This window comes from Martes martes (genome assembly GCF_963455335.1).
Source record: "Martes martes genome assembly, chromosome: 4".
Taxonomy (NCBI): domain Eukaryota; kingdom Metazoa; phylum Chordata; class Mammalia; order Carnivora; family Mustelidae; genus Martes; species Martes martes.
The window spans coordinates 8,899,043-8,919,705 of NC_137891.1; the positions used below are offsets into that span (position 1 = coordinate 8,899,043).

The 20,663-nt window shown below is 48.0% G+C and overlaps 1 protein-coding gene across 1 annotated transcript in view; it reads right to left on the reverse strand.

Moving 5' to 3' along the window:
* The window catches only part of TG (thyroglobulin), a gene marked incomplete at its 5' end in the record, with an annotated part of 244,264 nt that overhangs the window by 140,656 nt on the left and 82,945 nt on the right, over positions 1–20,663 (reverse strand). Inside the window, 7 exons of the mRNA XM_080800604.1 lie at positions 4,282–4,425; positions 5,104–5,183; positions 7,041–7,152; positions 8,474–8,650; positions 9,505–9,642; positions 13,425–13,505; positions 15,549–15,614. Coding sequence (XP_080656730.1) covers positions 4,282–4,425; positions 5,104–5,183; positions 7,041–7,152; positions 8,474–8,650; positions 9,505–9,642; positions 13,425–13,505; positions 15,549–15,614 — 798 coding nt within the window. The remainder of the gene's footprint in view (positions 1–4,281; positions 4,426–5,103; positions 5,184–7,040; positions 7,153–8,473; positions 8,651–9,504; positions 9,643–13,424; positions 13,506–15,548; positions 15,615–20,663) is intronic.

Sequence of the window (20,663 nt, forward strand, 5' to 3'; positions counted from 1 at the left end):
GGTGCTGAGGACCAGGCTGGATGTGAGTGAGAATGAAGAGTGGACCGTTCTGTATCGCTGCCTACAGGTGGCCGTTTCCACGAGGACTGCAAGGAGGCATCATGAGAAGCACTTTTCATTTCCTTCCCAGGTTATGTTCCCATATCTAGAATCGCTACAAGGTCCAAGTGCATTTGCTTAACACAGGGCGGGAACCATGTGGCTTCGACTGTTTTGTGTGTGTGTGTGTGGTTTTTTTTTGTTTTGTTTTTTGTTTTTTTAGAAGCCACATTTGACTTTATAAAGAAATCAGAGACCCTGCGCCTGTTGCAGGCCATGCACAGCTGGGGAGAGAACAGGTCACCCTCGTTGTCTTCAAAGGGCAAAGGGAAGGTACCAGTGCCCTAGAGGCCCTCCCCTTCCAGAAAACACTGGGCTCTGGGGCACTGCCAGACCACAAGCAACACCTGCCCGGCTACTCCCCTTCTGGATGCAAAGAATGCTTGCCTTCGGGGTCCTACTGCCAGGAAGGGGCAGCCAACAGCCTCATTTGCATACACAGTCGTTCAGCATGAGTCTCAGCACTGAGCTGACACATGGTACTTTCTGTGCACTGTGGACAGTAAAATCGGATAGAGTACTGCCATGGGCTCTCTCGTGTCCCCTCTTGGTGCTCTCTGCTCCCGGATCCCAGGAGGCTAAGCTCTGGCCTTTGTTCTGCGAGCAGCCCGGTATGAAGGTTATGGTGTGATTGCCCAATGGCCTGCAGGCCGGTCTCTGAAGGCCTGAGGGCTGTGAGGGCAGGACCATGGTGCACCCCACCTCCATGGCCTGCTGCCTGTCCCCACACAGGGGCCACTGCTCCCTTCAGCATGCTCTCCTTCATCTACATCCTGGAGCCACTTTTGCATAATCCTTTCTGTGTTCCAGAAGATTCCGTGGATCCTGCCACAGGAACACTGGCCTGGGGGTGAGCTCTGTCCTCATGTCCCTGAGTAGCTCTCTGATTACAGAGAGGAACTGTCTCCTCACAAGGAGAGAGGAATAGAGCCAGCTTCACAGGGAGGTAGTGAATCAGTACCGGGGAGAAGTGCTCTAGAGTTATTTGTGACATAAAGTCCAAGCTTCAGAGATGTTCTGTTTTTCTCACACCTGCATCCTCAGCCCAGCTAACTGCTCTGCAGGCAGGAGCTTCTGCCTCTCAGGCTCCCACAGTGTTTGACGTGCAGTAGGAACTCAGTGAGTATCACTTCCTTTCTCCTTCCTCAGGGCTAGTTCTTCGGAAATGAGACCCGTGTTAGGCTTCTTGTGTCTGGCTCTCAGCGTGGGGGCTCACCAGGGCCCTGTGGTAAACGCTCAGTACAGATGTCAGTACACTAAGTGGCCAAGCCATGGTTCAGAAGCAAGGGCGAAGTCTATTACAGAAATTCTTGCAAAGGATTTTTCTGGAAAAACTAATGCTTCATGCGCAGGATGGATGGAGAAGGGAAGATCGGGGTCTTATGCCCCCTTCAAGGTACAGGCAGGCAAATGACAGAGCCACAGTTCAGACCTAGTTCTTTCTGATGGGCTCAATCATTATGGTATATAGTTGGGTGCACAAGACACAATTTCTGTGTGACTTTGGGCCAGTGACTTAACCTCCCTGGACCTCCCTTCCCTCATCTCACAGTGGTTATGAGGATTAGACAAGCTACTGCTTATAAATGCTTTATCCAGCCAGCCACACTGGAAGAGTGCAAGGAATATAGGCTGGGTTGGTAACACCAAAGGCCCTGGGCATGGTCCGCACTCAGTCAGAGCTTGCTGAAAGAGAGCACCACTGAGAATACTTAATGCCCTGGCCTGGAGTTTCTGGACAGACTCTGAGTCCCCAGCCTGACCCTACAAAATATATATTGGCAAAAGCTAGTGGTCTGTGCCGTCATATGAAAAGAAACAGGATAGATGGAATGAGTCGGGACAATGAGCATTTTGGGTTCTTTGCTTTGCCAACCCCTGCTAAGATGTTGCAATTCTCCGGTCTGATTCCCATGATCTTTCTGAACAAATGACTTATTTCTTAAGCTTCTTTTTACCCAACTCTTCCCTGAGCAATATGAAAATGGAAAATGACATTTTTCAGTCTTTGGTGGGGTGAGGAGATGGGAAGAGGGATGGGAGGAGAGATGGGCAGGGTGGATCCGCAGGGTAAGAGTTCTGTTTCGAAACCCCCTCCATACTCACAGCTAGCCTCGGGTCTCCCAAGGGGCCGCTGTTCTCAGTAGGCACTCACTTCTCCCCTGTCCCTGTGAGTTAGTGAAAGCCTATATAGAACCTTCTTCTCTAAATAGAGACCCAGTGAGACTCTTTTGTCATACAACTCTGAGGTTTTTCCTAAAATAAATCAAGATGTTAAAATAAAACTAAAAGCATGACCCTAACACTGAGTGAATTCAGACCAAGGATCAGTCACAGGATGCTTAAGGTAGACATCAACGGGGAAGATTCCGTTCAACCTGCTAATAATTAACTCCAAATAAATCTGCCCGCAGCCAAGGAATGCCTTGGGGATTAGTAGGCTCATGAACAAGGGCCAAGGGCCAGATTCCACCAAGGAACCCCATTCCAGTCCCTCAAGTAGAAGATGGCTCTGGAACCAGAGGCCAAATCATTGACTGTTTTGGTCTGTTAGCTTATTAGCCAGTTTTATTTTGTGTTTTTCATTGTACTAGTCATTTGCTTATTAATTAATTGAGTTAGCAGAAAACCAGTCAAAGGGTCTGGACATTTTCCCATCTGATCTCTCACTGCATATCAAAGACCAGCCAGCCAACACGGAAATGGAGGAGAGTGAAGTTTGGGGTCATGAGCTCTGGGCTTTCAACCTGACTCTCGCTGTGTGGTTTGGTTGGGTAGCTTCAACTTTCTATGCCATTCTCTCTTCATCTTGAAATGGAGGAAATAATGCCTACTCCACAGGGCACCAGGCTTAGTGAATTATATACCCATGTAGAAGACCCAGCACAAGCAGGGACACATCACACATGTGAACGCACAGCAGACCCATGAATAATATCGGTTCTCCTCTCCTTCCCTCCTTTGGGCAATGTGTTGTATTGGGTGATATGAAGAATACAGAGATCAAAGTTAAGGATCTCTAAGATTCCTCCAAGCCAGAAATCCCAGGACTCTCATTTCCAGGGCAGGTGCCCCAGCAGGGCCAGCATCTGGCTTATCATCAACTCTGAAACTAATGAGGAAGCCACTAGTAGGAGAGACCAGAGATAATGAATCTCAGCTCAGCCTCTCCATTGGATACCTACTCAGACAGGGTTTTCAATCTTTTTATATCTGAAACATCTTTATTAATTTGCTTCTGGGAGACAGGGGGAGGATGTCGAGTCTCCATGCAACTCCCCACTGTTCCCAAGAGTACCCACACAGATACACACTCGGAAGGTAGGAGCTAGTAAGACCGGAGTGAGTATCACTTCATTGTTTTACCAACAGAGAAATGGAGGAAAGGGAAGAGTTTTCCAAAGACAAACCCTCAGTAGATGACAGAGTTGGGAAGACACTAATATCTCTTCATTTGAGTGTAGAAGCTTCTCCATCACAACATGCAGACCATTCATTCATTCACCACTTTCAAATTGAGCTCCTAAAATATGCTGGGATATACTCAGCACAGATGTGTGAAGTGTCCACACTGACACAACCCTACCTTCATTCTGAAATCTCAACTCCATGTATGTTGTCAAATACACATTGGTGCCCCTCTTTCCTGTCCCAAGACTGCCATGTGTTTCTACTATCCTGATTAACTAGCAAGTTTCAAAAAACAAGGGACCTTGACAGAGGGCACATCTGTTGGTTTCCCCTGGCCAGTAACAACACCTTAACTGTACCTTGGGGAACCTCCTTTCCCTCAGTGCATCCAGTCTTGCTGGGACTGTCACTCAAGCCTTCCCACTTTCCCTCTAGCAATGGGAGAATGCATAGCTCAAGCTGGGCCAGTCTCTCTCCCTTGAATTTAAAGTTTGACTATAACCACCAAAACCTGATGATGGAGATGTGTCCATCCCTTCCTGCTGAATGCATCCGTGTCACTGAGACCTAGCGAGTCATCTTTTCTTTGAGTCCATCAGTAGACTTCTAATAAAGTCCTTTTCTGCCTACACTGAACAGAATCAGTTTCTTTCATGTGTACCCAGTGAATCCCAGCTAATCTACTTCCCAGCCCAAGCACACATCCTAATACATGGTTAGGAAATGGTCAACTAAAGACTCCCACACAGCTGTTTGGGACGGGCCACTCACCAGGTTTCTCGTACCATCCGAAGGGATAGGTACGGACCTCTGTGTCAGAGGAGCCACAGTCCAAAATGCGCCAGGCTCCTCCGTTTTCCTCAGTGCACATCTGAAGTCCCAGGCTGTTTAGAGTTAGGCATGTCACTTCTCCTCCTGGAGCAAAGAGGAACCAGGACCAGGAAAATGATCATGATGGAAGACTATCTGAATGAGAGAAATTCTGCAAACTCATCATTCTCCAGTAGATATTTGGGGTATTCTACCATATTCCAGGTGGACCTTATCCACTGATGAAAAAAGCCGTGCTGCAATGAGCTTCTGGTCTAAGAGCACAGGGATGGAGGCAGCTGGTCCTCATGGGGCACCCATCACATGCCCAGGGCTGTGCTAGGGCCCTGTTTGCACCATATCACTGGATCATGTAACACCATGAGGGGATAGCACTTGTATCCTTATTTGCAGATAAGGGATGCTGAGACTCTGGGATTAAGTGGCTTTCCCAGGATCCCACCCCTAGGAAGTGACTGAATCAAGTTTCAACTCAGGTCATATGGATGGATCCAGAGTTCATCTCCCCCAGCTGCCTGAGCTGAGTCTTAGATGAGACGGGAGTACGGAAGGAAGCCATTTCAGCAGGGCAGGAGTGCCAGTGGGCCAGGACCTATGCTAGCTATCCCAGTGATTAACCACCTCCCTTCTCCCTGGCCCCACTTTCCATCTGGGAACAAGGATCACGCCTCCCCATCCAGCACAAGAAGACCAGAGGTGTGAGCATGCTTTCCAGGCTGCAAAGAGCTGCACACAGGCAGGCCCAGTTATTATCACTATTACCTTTTGACTGGGAAACATTGAGAAAGCCAAAGCCGGTGCAGCACGGGTCCACATCACACAGCCGTTCACATTCGAAGAAGCTGGCATGAGAACAGAAAGAGAGGGCAAGAGGGTTTGTGTGGGTGGCCCAGGACCTACGGAATTACAGTCATTCTTATTTCTGGGTGTTCCTTTCTTCATGACTCCCTAAAGTGGGGGGTACTTTGGTCAGTATGCATGAGTGGATTCCTAGCTTTGAGTTCCTTCTGAAAACAGGATTCAACTCTTTTCTCCTTCATTCATTGGCTTATTCATTCACCAAGCATTTATTCCCTGCCTGCTTTATTCCCTGCCAGTCTCTAAGCCAAGCTCACCCAGCATCAGAATGTGCCCCTACAATCCTTTCATATTGGGATAAAGTCCAGTCTGGGGCTCTGGGAAAAGAATGAGATGGTAGTGAAGGCATCTGCAGAAATGGGGGATTCTGTAAGCTTACAGTCAGAGTGACCCAACCAGGTGTCTGTTGCCAAAGACCAGCACTTGTCCCCTGACCCAGCTTCCCGCCATATCCACTCTGCAGTGTAGGCTAGTTACACTTCAGGAACACGCCCCTGTTTGTTGGGTCAGTGCATCCAGACCCCATCCCAGGACGCAATTTCCTTAATAACTCAGGTGGCTGCTAGACCCCACCTTCAGCTTCTACGACCAGTCCTGGAGAAACTTAGTGGGTCCAAGCCAATGTTCCTGAGCTCAGTTCTAACTTCTCTCACCCTGACTACATGTCCCAGCTCTGATCACTTATTTCTGATCCCTGAGGACTCACTCAACCCCTCCGCTCCTTTTTGGGGTGGGGACCTTGCCTCGTTCTTGCCGTTCTCCTGCCTGGTCTCAGGAGCCCTGAACCCAAGTCACATCCCAGTGGATAAAACCTCCCTGTCTTGGGCAGTTTTTCCAGTGCTGACTGTATCTCTTCCCTAACTCCTGTGGGCTCTTACCCCATGGTTTCCTCTCCCAGAGTCCTGCCCATCTACCCACTGGCCCACCCATCACTTTGTTCTCCTTCTTTGGAAACCCAATTCTAAGTTCCAGCCTGGATGAGATGCTTTCCCATGGCACCACCATTCTCTGAGTCCCCAACACCAGGATCAGACCGATCCCTTGTTCCACCCCTCCTTCTCTAACCTTCTCCCATCCTCATGGGCAGCATCCTGCCAGATCTTAAGGTCATCTACCCTGTAACACTTTTCTGAGTCCACTTTCAGAAGCAAATCTTCAACACCAGCAACATGACACATTTCATCAATCAATAACACTTCAAAGACCAAAAGATCACAGACCAATGACTCTCAAATTCCAAAGTAGAAAAGAATCACCAGGAGGAGAATCTTACTTAAAATTCAGATTCTTTAGCCCCATCCCGGGAAATGATGATTCAGTAGGTCCAGGGAAGGACCCAGATTTGTAAAAAGTCCTCTTGGTGATTCTGATGGGTGAGACCCATAGACTGGGCTGACAGAAATGTCACCTTCAATTAAAACAAGCAAATCACAGCTAACTAACTAAACATATCATAACATACTTTTAAAAATAATAAGTCAAATTAGAAGTCCTTATAATCTTATGATCCTATTAAAGGTTCTACTGGCTCTCCAGATTCTGCGTACAGCACAGTGAGACTTGGCTGATTCGGTTTATTACAGTGCTTGATAATTGTTATTGATAAGACATGGGTCAGTGTTTCCCTTTTGTGTCAGCTGACTTGGCGTTCAGCACTAAATTTTGTGTTTTGTTAACTTAGCCATGGTTTTTAGGTATGGCCACCTCCTCATGACCTTCTCACTCTTTGCTTTGGGTTTACAGATTTTTATGTGTGTGCCTTTAACTAATATTAAGTCGTTATCTTCATGGATATAGAAAAGTCTTAATAATAAATACTTGAGGGGACTGAAGTAGCTTACCCATTTGAAATGGATTTTTCAGACATGGGCACTTTGTTTCTAACGGAAATTCCCGTCAGTGTTTGAAATGGCAGGCGAGTGTAGAAGTTCTTCACTTTATCTCTCAGTACAACTATACAGGGGAAGAAAGAAATTATATTATTTAGGAAGAAACTTGTCGTATCCATGAAAATATGAGGATGAGTATGTGTATATCAGATCAAGAGCTTCCAATTAAAGATGGCGTATTGAACTCACATGCCTACCCTTTGCTCTCCTCCCAAATCTCACTAAAATAACAGTCAGGGGAATTTTGTAAAGGATCACACCCACAAGGATAAAGAAAATAGAAGAAGGGATAGATCAACAAAGTTCTAGAATCTAGAAAGCGCACAGAAGAATACAAAGTTGAATTTGTAGACTAAGAAAGCTGAGTCCTCAATTTTTCTGTGGCAAGAACAAGAAACAACCTTATGCACCTTCTGGAATCCCCAAAAGTTTAAGCATTGGCATCACTGGGATGAAAGTGGACTAAACTAGGATAGGCTGGAAATTTCCTTAAGAAGCAATGAGGTCTCCAGATGGCTTTCTCTCTTTTGCACAGGAGACAAGTGTTCTCTCCCCACCACAGAAGAAAGTGGAAGGTTTATTCTCCAGATAGTACAAAAAAGAGATGATCTCTTGGGTGCCACAGGGGGACTGCCCATCGTGGTGGGAGTCCCACACTGAAACTAGGGGATTCATTCAAGTTCATCCACATGGTGAAGGTTGAGATTCTCATCTTCCAATCTAATTTGGTGTCCAAACAAATAGCAGCCAGGTTCATGGCCCCAGCCTAGATATTATAAGATTCCTACACAGGAAAGACTAAAAAATAATGACCTGAGGGATTCCCAAAGTGTGGCCCAACTAGACTACCCTACAGGGAAACTTCAAGTCAGCAAGCTCTCACTACATACTCCAAGCCTGCCAATTAGTTTCTGGGCCCCTCTCTTATATTTGAGTGTAAAATCAAGGGTTGCCAGATATCTGAGAGAGACCTCCAGCCCAGATAGAACAGTAAGTGAAGCATGATAACATCTTGGAAGAAATAGAGGCTGCACAAGGGGGAAAAAAAAATCCCCCCCCCCAACAATAGTGTTATTAATGTCTTTGGAGGAAACAAATCAACTGCTACCTTGTTAAAGTCACTGCTGGCATTTTCTGTAATATACAGTGAAATGGAATTTTAACTCATATGTGCATTAACAGTGTTTTTTTTTCTAAGGAGTGGGAGTGCAGAACAGGATTGTTCTCCATCATCAGCTTCATGCATTTCTAAATGGCTTCACATTGCTACAAGGAGCATGAGTAACTCTAATTTTAAAAAGATAAGTTAATCTGGATATTTCTAAAACCACAGAGCCCAGAGCCCACTAGAAAAGCAGTTTGTGCAGATCCCACCAAGTACTCACCATTCTTGTGGAACAAAGTCTTTGGCCTGTGAGGCAGGATCAGTCTGCAGCCTTTGGGATTGGACTCCATGACATCATCACACACCTGGGCCTCTGGGTAGAGGACGCAGGTGAAATATAAGGGTGAATTTTCTGTTATCTCTGCCAGCTGACAGAAAGAGGACTCCTGGACACAGCCTGCAAAAAAGAGAGTGATGGGTTTTAGTCCTTGGGAGGCCTGCAGGAAAAGAATCTCTACAGGATCTACAAGGAAGAAATGCCTGGTAGGGATTCTTCCTGGGAGGACAGAGGCCCAGGAGAGTCGAGACTACCAAGTCTGGAAGGTCTAAGAAAAAATACTGGGGTTCTACTAGCTGGAGAGAGGACTCTCCATCAAACTGAGAGCCCATGTGGCTCTGAATAAAAGCAGAGTCTAGCAGGGTGAGGAGTGAGCTGTACACACGGAAATGCAGGAGAACGCAGGGCAAAATTCCATTGGATCTACCCAGGACCATCTCAGAGGCAGTTGAAATATTCAGACCAAAGGCCACAGAACTGTAAAAACCTTGTGAACTCTGTGAATGATCTTGCCTGATCCCACTACCATGTCAGACTTTCCCACCGGTGTACGGTAGCTCCCTCACAGGGAGGAGTCATAGTTAATTCATTTTCTTTTTTTTTTTTCCTCATCTCCAAGGTCAAACACAAGGCTTAGAACATAGCACATGCTAAACATAGCACATGCCTGCTGAATAAAGGATAGATGGATGGATGGATGGATGGATGGATGGATAGTAGATGAAGGGATGGATAGATTGATGGATGGATGATAGGTTCTTGGAGTAAAGTAGAGATTATCTATCCTATAAGCTTCTTGAAGATATAGGTTATGTCCTGTCTTTCTTCTGTATTACTGATGGTACAATACTGAAGTGATCCCTGAGTTATGCCATTGAGTTTCATCATATCTATTTACCGCGAGTTGTTAACCAGGTCTGTGTTGCCTGATCAAAGGATCTAGAAGGGGAAGGATGAGGTCTGAGGATACTTACGAGACAGACACCATAGGTTTGCCTGCTGAGGTGAAAACACATGTTTGAAAAGCCAGTGCTGCTGGCTGGGCAGGGATCGGCTTCCATTGACAGTGACCCGGTTAAGGTCCACAGGGGAGAAAAGGTCTGTTGCCAAATCTAAAAAGGAAGGAGAGAGTCAGCTTCCTTTGCTTTATCTCCACAATGAGTTTCTCTTTCTGTCTCCCACCATCCCTGTCTCTCTCTCTCTCTCTCTTTCTCTCTCTCTATCACACACACACACACACACACACACACACACACACACACACACTTTCTTTAGGCGGTGTGAACTCAGGGCATGTCTGGAGGTCATAGGGCTGGGAGTCAAGCCAGGCAGGAAGAGTTCAGAAGGTTTCACACAGTCCTAAAAATTATAGAATTGCAAACTCTTAGACTCTTAGTTTGGAAGAAATCTTAGGAGCCATCCCCCACAGCCTGCTTGACATGTCTGGGCTGACCGCAGCGCCGTACTCCACCGTTAAGAAGTTGTGGAGTCAAATCTGTCACTTTGAACCACTGACGCTCCTATCTTTTGTGGAGTCAAATCTATCACTGTGAACCACTGATGCTCCTATCTTTTGAAGCCACACAGAAGTCCTAGCTCTCTCCCAAAGGGCAGCCTTCACCTGCTCAGACAGCTTTCAGCTCTGCTCTGCCCCGAGCCATGAAAGCTCCAGCTTGACTATCCCTTAGTCTCTCCTTATATCTTCATGTGCCACGATCACTGGCTGAAGGCTCTTTCCGGGTGCCGTGCTGCCCATAGGACAGAAGTCCAAGCTTTCTTCTTGGTCCAGGCTCTACCTGTATCTTAAGATTTATCTCCAATTGCTTCAACTTACACTCCTGCAGCCTTGCCACACTGCTTGCTCCCAGGACTACTGTTCGTGCTTACCCCTCTTCCTCACCTACCTAGTCCTCCTGTGCCTCAAGGCCAACGCTGTTCCCTCCTTCTCTGACGTTCTGTAGCCCTATAAAGAGGCTCTCCAGTGCTGAGCAGCCCAGTGTTCCAGGCCCAGGGGTGAAGGGCTGATTTCTGCTCTTCGTGAGAGCTCCTTCTTGGCAGAGGTGCTTACTCCGGGGACATGACACAGCTCAGGGAGTAGAGCTGGGGCCATTGCTAGATAGGAGGCTCTCCTTGCTGGCTTCCCTCTGCGTGTCTCAAACACTCAGACTAACTGAAGCGACCCGGAGCGGAAAGGGGAGAATTCCTCACTGTGCCCTGAACGGGGAGGCCATTCCGAGGAACACCGAGGTGCACAGGCCAGACAGGAGCGGATCAAAGCGGTGACTCCTGCAGGGGCGTTATCGTCCTCAGCCCAGGAATGTAATCAGCTGAGAAAGGGAAAACCGAGCTGAGCTGGGTCTGTTCACCCTGATTCCCTCCAAGGTCTTGGGCGCGGGGCCCAGCTCCCCTTCTGGGGAGGGCACTTGGGGGGGTCCTTCGTGTGGGAGTCGTGTGATGGTTCCATAGATGTGGACTGACATGGGGTATAATGATGGATTTTACAGAACGTCCAGAATCGCCCCGAAGTCATTCACCTGTACCTTGCCACGAGCGGTCTGGCTACCTGCCCCCCGCTCTGTGGCCTGGCTTAGGTGGGGGAACCCCAAACACAAGTGTCCCAGGGGAGGTGGGGCCAGCCGGAGTGCCTGGTGCGAGGCAGGGCCTGGGGCCAACGGGAGAGCTGGGCCCCTGACAGCAAGGGCAGGTCACCTCAGCTCAGAGGACGGGCACCAGGCAGAAATCTGAAACCAGTGCTGCCAGAGCTCGTCCTCTGTTTTTCTCTAGAGAAGCTTAAAATCTCAATTTTTATATAAAATCTCCTAAGTTAAAAATACTGGCTCAGTTAAAAAAAAAAAAAAAAAGTCTGCTCTGCAAATCACACCAAAACTCATCTGCTCCACCAGCCGGGGGTCACCAGGACTTAGCTCTGGAGCCCACACTGTGCCAAGGGGTGGCTGGTGTTCTAGAAGAATCCGGGCTTCAGAGGCAGCTGACCTCAGCTTGAATCCTGGCACTGCTTAGTTAGTGCTGGACTGGCTTAACCAGGGGATACTGAGGCACCTGAGGCCTTTTGTGTCCCATTGACGAAGTGGGAACAATGACACCAGTCAGCAGAGTTGCCCCGACTTTTGCAAGACGATGCACGCCCACCCACCCGTCCCACCACCCTTCTGGCAAAACTAAAGCTCCTACCAGAAGACCTCCCAAAGTGCAAAAGACACCGCTGAGAAGAGCACTGGACAGGAGTATGTACCCTGACCCTAGTCTCCACGCCAAACAGGGACCTGCTCTCTGACGACCAACACAGGCAGAGAGAGGACTGGGGACAGAACTTTACAGAAAGCTTACTATGAGCCAGGCTCGGTGCTAGGATCAGCATCACTAATACCACGACTGCCACGTAATAACAGCCACCAATTTTTGAGCACGTTCTCTGTGCCCCTGTAATTTTCAGCATTACTTACTCTAATTCCCACAACTGCCCTGGCTCATGGGGACTGCTCTCTCTCTCATTTACTGAGGGAGAAACTGAGGCCAGGGAAGGTGACTCAGGGTTGCACAGGCAGACAGAGGCAGATCTGGGGTTTGAAGCCTGCTCTTCTGGCCTGAGAACCTGTAGTCTAAACCAAGGCACAGCCCTTGGCTCCTGCAACTCTATGAATGCAGAATGAACTCACAACAGCCAGACTACTATGGGATGTGCCCCATTTGGGGTGGGCTTTGTACCTTCTCTCATTTGAGCTGGACAGAAGCCCCAGAAAGCAGAAGAACCAGTGACGTGGATGGCATCTGGTAACTGCCAGGCAACGTGCCAGGTGTTTCACCCAGATGTGCTATAATGGGATTAGTGGAAAGCGAGGTCCATTCTACACATGAATCAAGGCTCTTAGAAGGTGAGCAAAGTACTCTTGGTCATGCAGTTAACATAAGTGGCAAATAAAGTGGCTCAAGCCCTAATCTATCTGTTTTGCAGTGTGGCGTTCCCCTCCCATGGTGCCATGCTGTCCCCCTGGGCTGGCAGATCGACCTGCTTCCCCTCTCCCTTCCCCTGTCTATTCCTTTCCCTTCCCTTCCCCTGTCTACCCTTCCCTTGCCTTCCAGAGTCTCCTCCTCCCTTCCCCCTTCTTCCTCCTCCTCCTCCTTCCTCTCCCTCTCCCCCGCTCCTCCCTGCTCCCACCCTGAGTTTTATCTCCCCCTAAGAAATAACAACTCGAGATGCTAGGGACAGAGCATCTCAACACATACACTCCGTCCCTGTTAACGTATGGATTTGTATCTTCCACTGAGTAAAATGACCCTTTCTCAAGGACTCTCTAGAAATCTCCCTCACTGAACAGTGCCAGAATCTGTACATTCCGTTTACACTCTCTGACCACAGTCAGCTGGAGCTTGCTCTGTAATCATTTTTGCTGGGTTTTGCTGTTCTGGTCATTTCCTTTTCCAGGAGCAGTGATGACTCTGCAGTGGTTCCACTGCACTTTCAGTGCCAGTCGCCCCTCTGAGGAGCTGTCTGTGTTTGTGAAGTGATTAGCTGGGTTGAGAGCTGAGAGGGTGGTCCCTGGCCGCAGGGGGCAGGGATGCTGACGAGTCCGAGCATGGACCAGACGCGGGGCATCACCATCTCATCTCCACAGCCGGGCACCCCTGTGTAGAAAAAGGCTTTGCGGTGGGGCGCCTGGGTGGCTCAGTGGGTTAAAGCCTCTGCCTTCGGCTCAGGTCATGATCCCAGCGTCCTGGGATCAAGCCCCGCATCGCATCGGGCTGTCTGCTCCGCAGGGAGCCTGCTTCCCTTCCTCACTCTCTGCCTGCTTCTCTGCCTACTTGTGATCACCGTCTGTCAAATAAATAAATAAAAAAAAAAAAGAAAGAAAGAAAAAGGCTTTGCGGTTGGTACCTGTGTCTGTTGGAGACGCTGGCCTTGGCTCCGTGTCTCTTCCACATCCCAGAGACTCAGATCGAGACCCCATGTCAGAATCTAGGAGGGAAAGAAAGATTGTTGTTTTATGTTGGGGTGAAAAAAGGGAGGTATTTCTCTTGTCAATGAAATGGCAAAGTGGGAAAGCCTCACAGTCCACAGCCAGGTGCCCGAGACAGGGTCTGGAACAAATCCGGGGCAGAGACTTGTACTTCTTGGCCTTTGAGGACACATCAGCCAACTTCTCATTAAGAGAATCATTACTGTCCTCAATATTGAAATGATTCATTGCAAAGCTAAAGAAATGTGATAATAAATACTGGTCTTTACAATGCCCCGTGAGGGTGAGGAGTAAGATTGTCACTTACTCTTGAGAAAACAGAGATGCATAGAGATGAAGTAACTTATCCCAGAATATTCAGGGGAAAAGTAGATGAATCAGAATTTGAAAACTTAAATAAAATCTCCAAGTTGGGAACTTGTCTTCCTTGAAAACAGAGTGGGCCCCTGGGGAGAACAGGGGATCAGACAAGCCTTTGGGTGCTTTTGCTCCGGGCGGCAAATACCCTCGGCAGAAGCAAGCCCTTAATCCCTCACCAGCTGGCAGCTTATTTGTCAGACATTTCTGATAACTAAGAAGCACTGAATCTGGAGCCAGAGTCGGGGTCCCGCCCCTGGGAGGCCTGGAGGGCATTTCACTGAACTTTTCCACGCCTGGCCGTTCTTGTCTGCAAAATGAATAAAATAGCATCCCCTTTTATAGCTACCTTATAAGGACGGCTAATGAGAAACAAAGTGTATAATCTCATTAAATCACTTTAAAATGAAAATATAGTGAGCGTCCGCCTTTTCTTTTTCTCCTGTCCCTCCCTCTCTTCCTCCTCTTTTTTTTTTTTTTAAGATTTTATTTATTTGACAGAAAAAGACACATGGAGAGAGAGGGAGGGAACACGAGTAGGGGAAGTGGGAGAGGGAGAAGCAGACTCCCCTCCGAGCAGGGAGCCTGATGCGGGGCTCCATCCCAGGACCCTGAGATCATGATCTGAGCTGAAGGCAGATGCTTAACCCACTGAGCCACCCAGGTGCCCCTTTCTTCCTCCTCCTTCCTTGTGCCCTCCATCCACCCTCACCACCACCAGCGTGGGGTAGCGGCTGGGCTGCACTAGGCACTGGGCCACTTGCCCGAGCTCATGCAGCTCTGTGTGCCCAGCACTCTTATTTTCATGGTGCCCATGAGGGGACAGGGCTGTGAGCGTGTAACTGATGTGCATGAGGCCGCAAGGCAGTGAGTAATACAACCAGAAATCACACCCAGTGACTCCACCCCAGGGCACTCTCCTGTCTCTAAGCAGACCCCACAGGGTGAGGAGGGATCCCAGGAAAAGAAGGAAAGTGACATGGGGTGGCCTCAGGCCCCCTCCCCCCACTAGCCCCACAGCCACGGTTTGTGCAGGTCGTCTACTCCCGCTGCTTCCCAAGGCTGGAACTCCCTACAGGTGAAGGCTGTGCCTCACCCACCTCTCTCATCCCATCCCACTCAGACTCATCCCAAATGCCTTGCACTGTCCTGGCACTGAGTAGGCACTTGGGCGATGCTCAGGAAATTCAGAGGAGAACAAACAGAGCAGAAAGAAGTAGCCAAATCCGGGTTTTATCTGGAGCCCCAACCTGCTCCACACACCCACAGGGGCACTACCTACAAGCAGGGTCATGTCATTACCACAGGGGGATGCATCCCCTCGCCGTGACCTCAGGGGGAATGACGTCTGTGGCTGAGTCCCCTGGAAAAATGCATCTTTGGCCTAAGCGGCCTCAAATCTCCTTTCCAGGAACAAGGGCAGCTCGGGGTCAGTGAACTTGATCTCACAGGAAGCCATGCTTCCTTCCCCCATCTTTGCTGGGGCTTCTACCCTTTACACATTTCTTCTAGGGTTTGGTATCTTATCTGATGAGAGTCAGGTCCTTCTATGCCACAAAGAGCACTCATTTGGAAAACAAATCTCTACAGTTTCCTCTCTGGGGAGCAGGGTGCCTCATGAACGAGAGGTGAGGCCAGTCTGGTGTAAGCTGTGTCCTGCTCACCCCCTCTGCCCCGCCGCTCACCTTTCCAGAGATAAACCTGCTGGAAGCTGGTAATGGTGTCTGGAGGTCCTTCCACGGAGGCCGGAACTGCCAAGAGAGATATTTATTTCTATGAGCTTGAGAGTGCCTGTTCTCACAGGGGACCCACCATGGCCACGCTGACCCACCTCTCTCCCACACAGGACCCTCCTGGCCTGAGAACTCTGTTTCCTGCCAAGGTGCATGCCCCCAAAACAACACGTCATGGAAGAGTCTTCCAGATACCTGGTACAAGACCAGAGTTGGTCAGGCCCAGGTCAGGCACCAAAGAGATTATCATGGGGAGGGGCTGGGAAACTGAGAGTCACTGAAGGAACTGGGGAGTGGCCAAAAGAGAACCAAGCCCCTAGAGACTCGGGTGCTGTCTTAACTGTCCAAGTCATGTAAGCCCTCTGAGACTTGTAGGCAAATGGGGACAGTAATAGTGAGAGTGGGAATCCTGTGAATCATCTTGTGGAGCCCTCAACATTTGATAAGCACCCTATGATTGGTAGGTTCCATTATTAGATTCATTACTAATGTTATTCAGTTTTCTTTCTGCCAAACTACATTCTTCTGGAATTATCTAGATGCGAATGGCTTTGCCACACCATTCCTTGATGATCAAGTTTGCCTCTCTTGCCTCTGCTCAGCCCTAGGATCTGTCTATCCCCTGTACTTTGAAAGCCGGGGAAGAGAACTCAGAAGAAAGAAGAGGTTCTGGAGGCAAAAGAACTCCATGCATGGCAGGAAACACATGGTTCACAACCTGAGACCTCAAGAAGTTAATCACATCGCGTTAGTATCATTAAGAACCATGTATTATTATAGTCAATTATTATTAACTCTTCGCCATTTGCCCAACACTATGATGAGCACCTTCCAGATATTGCCTCGTTTAAACCTCATAGGTAGGCATTTTTGCCCCTGATTTCCCGGTGCAGATCAAAATCCAGAGGCCAATGGCAGAATTCAAATCCCACCTGCTTGGCTCCACACCCCATGCTCTTAATCACCAGGCTAAAGAGAGGATAACACATTTTAGAACTCTGTCCATCCAAAATAGCAAACACCTATAAAGGTTCTTGTGTTTAGAGGGGTATTTAAGGAGGTTTAAAGAGGTTTAGTTAAACAGTGAATGATTTGGAAAACTCAGCTATTCAAGTCATGAGCCCTTCCACACCAAGAATGACCTGCTCTGTGCCAGGGAGCTGAGCCAAAAATATTGAGCTGCACTTCCATTTGGTTTTTCTTCTAAAATGGGAATAAGCAGCAATTCTAGGACATCTCACACTGCCCAATATTGGGATTACACATTTCCTTTAAAGATCTACTCATAATTCTCTCCTTGTCCTCTTCAGAGGGTGGATGCCTCTTATAAAAATCTGGGGAAATTAAAACCTATGATGTCTGGGAGATCTAGACTTGGATCTCTGAAACTTTGAAACTCATTCAACGCACAACAGAGTAGCCCATGGTATACTCTTCCAACACCAGCATGGAGCAATCTGCTGTGCTTCAGCCACCCTTCCTGGTCACATTTGTTTATGACGAAGGGCAGGCAAGGGGACTTTGGACACTCCCCCAAGGGAAATTAGAGAATTTGTTTCTTAAATCTTTTTACACCCAAATCTATATGGTACACTGACTCTTCAAAAGGATGGGGGGAGATATATATATATATATATATATATATATATATATATATATAGAGAGAGAGAGAGAGAGAGAGAGATTTACCCTTTTGGTAACACAGATATACATAAAATAAATAAATAAAGTAAAATTTTCCAAATAGTATAGCTATCCATGCATTAGGATTCTTATTTATTCTATAAAAGTAGGAGAAACAACATCTTAATCCTTATTCTTATTATTCTTATCTTATTCTTATCAATCTTAATGCATTATTGCTCTCAAATCTAAGACTGAAACCAAGGAGCCCTTTACAAAGTAATTTACCATGGGATACACCTGAGCATTTAGATCATGGACCCTCAGTAATATTAGTCCACATCCCCATCATTGCTCCTTCTCAAGAGCACTAATCCCTCAAGGATTTTTTTACCACTCAGCAGTCCCCATTTCTGACTTAGGTGAGTGGGTGAGCCTCTCACGTTGCCCAGAACATCTTGATGTGGTGTGGTAGACGTGTCCTGCTTTTCATGGAGTGGCAAGGGCAATTACAGGAGCCCTCCATCGCCCAGAGAAGAACAGGTGCTCCACACAGGTGCACAGGTCTCACGCTCTATTTTGGGGCCAGAATGCACTGAACTGTGGTGAGAATGGGACTTCTTTCCCACTTTTTGTCCATATCAAGGCAGTAGAGCCCCGTGCCTTCTAGCCAGGAAAATATGGTGAGTCTTAACCCCATCCTTGGTTTTGGCTCATTTCAACACCATGCAAACCAGTGGAATTCAGTTACATCCAGGACACAAAAAGCTGAGCACCTGGTAGATCCAGAAAGTCACCTGGCATCTACAGACTGACATGTAGATGCATGTAAATCACCACAAAGTGAAAACACCCTTGGCATTTTGACTACTGAACTGATTGCCAGATCTCCACAGGCATGCACAGAGGCCACAGGGTGAAGGGCATGGCATTCGCCCTCTCTCTTGTCTTCCCCATCCCCCACCCCATTTCTATAACCACACTCACCTCCTCCTACTTCCCAAGTCAGTCAAGGGTACCCGCTCCTTCCTGGTCAGTCTCTCAGACCCATCCTCTTTCCCTGCATCAAACTCCACATCCACCCAGGCTGTTTCCCAAACTGGTCTTGAATCCTCCCCCACAGCAGGACCCTCTCTCTTGGCTCAGGCCTCATCACAGACTTTCACTGGTTCCCTTGACTCCCTCCCAACCCCCCCACCAGCCACACAGCTCCAAGGTATCCTTCCCCAAAGGCAATCCTACCTCCAGTCTTACTATAGCTACCATACATTTCAGAATCACTTCCCTGGGACCTGGTTCTTGGCAGTGTGAGCAGCCACGTGCCATCTCCAAGGGGCCTGTCTTTCTAGTTCCACCTAATGCATGCTTCCAGCCTTCTGTATCACTGCACTCGAGAACCCTCACCCCCTTCCACCTGGTTAACCTCTACTCATTCTTTAAGAATGAGGGCTGATGCCAACTCCTTCTAGAAGGCCCCCACGAACCCTCTGGCTGGGTTATATGCCCTTCCTCTAGATTTACAGAACACTCAAAAAGCATCTCTATCTTTAATTTCACACTTGACTGTAACTGTCCACTGAATGTACTAGAGCTTTCGGACATCAGGAACGGGGACTTAGTGTTCTTTGTATCACACACATCTGGCATAATGACTGCTGCAGAATTGGTGTTCAGCACATTAATGACTACAAGGAGGAATGAATGAGGAAAACAGAGAAATCGATATTCAGAGTCCACCAAGCAAACACAGAGCATCATCTTCCTAAGCACAGGAAGGCTGCCCACTAAATTCGCTTTCCTAATGCTGACGTCCAATGCTTCCCTCCATTCCCCAAAACTTCCCGACTCAATATTGTTGGTTGTGAGGAGGCACATGGAACTGAAGCAAACATAATTCCACCTCTTCCCTGCTAAGCAATATTTTAAGGTAAAACAGTTTTGACTATCCAGACATTTGTTCCATTCTTTCCATGACAGCTGAGTTAGAATATCCCTGTGACACAAACAGGTCTCCATGCTCTGACTCATCACCTCTCTCTCCATAATCAAGGCAACACAAACACATACACATTTAGAAGTTTTGGGGTTTGGCACGGAACCTGATTCCTGGAGGTTGGTGAGCACTTAATTTACTTCAGGACACTTCTGCCGAGGTCATGTGCTATGTCTGGGCAGTTAATTTGAACCTACAGCCTGGCAGTGGGCAGCATCCCAAACTAGAAAGCCCGGGTTTCAGAGTCTACCTTCTATTCCTTGCCCTTCCTAAATTAATTGCATTCCTGAATCCTTGTCTCAGGCTCTGCTTAGTGCAAAGCACATGACCACTATTGTAAATAACTATAATAAAATCATCCTATTTGTATGTGCACACCAGACGTCTTCTCCGAATGCATGTGGAGACAGTAAGCATCCCAGAGGCATTGTAAGTTTCTCCACCTACCTCCCAACACCCCGAGACAGTGGCAAGCACTGATACAAAACAGACTCCTATGAAGAGGACACCAGCCATCAGCAGAGCCTCACCACTGCCCAAAGCATGAAGCCTTTGGGATTCAGAATAAACCCAGGAGTGTTCTGCCAAGGCTTGTTTTTCCTGTCAAATGATAAGTCCCTATGGGTAGGAAGGGACATTTAATCTGCCCAGTTTTCATTCATTTGCACTTCAAGACATTGTGAGAAAGAAGACATAAGCAGTCCCAGAGCTGTCTAAGCGTTTTCCCTTAGAAATGGGAAGATGGATCCAGCCAGTCCCAAACAGTTGAAACATCCAGAGATGCCCATGGGCAATTTGGGAGACACAGACTCGGGGTGGATTCTTTCCCTGAGAGTAACGTTTAAACAGAAATCTGACAACGGGGAAGAGAAATCTCACAACCAGGAAAAGCACTGGGCCTTCTTATGGGATAAAATGGCTCCCAGGGGATTTGCAGGGTTATTTGTTTGTGGGTCTATTTGTTTGTCGTGAACTGATATTTGGTTGCATAAACAAACAAGGAAAAATGAACTAAAAGGGAATTCTGAGTTCTCTGGACTTTTGTCAGTCCTCTGAGATGGACAAACAGCACCACTGCATGTCAGTAATCTTCCTGTCACCCCAACTAACCTTCACGCTCCTTCCAACACAGAGGCCATTCCTCCCCGTGTGTGCCCCAGTTCTTGGCCTGGCGCCCACACTCAGCAAACTCTCAGGACGAGTGACAGACAAGTGAGCCCAACAACTCCCTCTTCTGTGGCTGTTCATGCCCACGCAGGTCACCTCTGCCACCCACCCCTGACCCTCCTGCTTTCCCGGGGCCTTTTGTCCCCTTCTCCCCACAGCCCTTGAACATCCTGGAAGGAGAACGTGTGGATTCCTGACATTAATGACCTGATGTCTGGAGCGGAGCAAGCCCAGAGGGACGTCCACTACTGGACTCCTTAATTTGCTGGGACAACACAAATTAT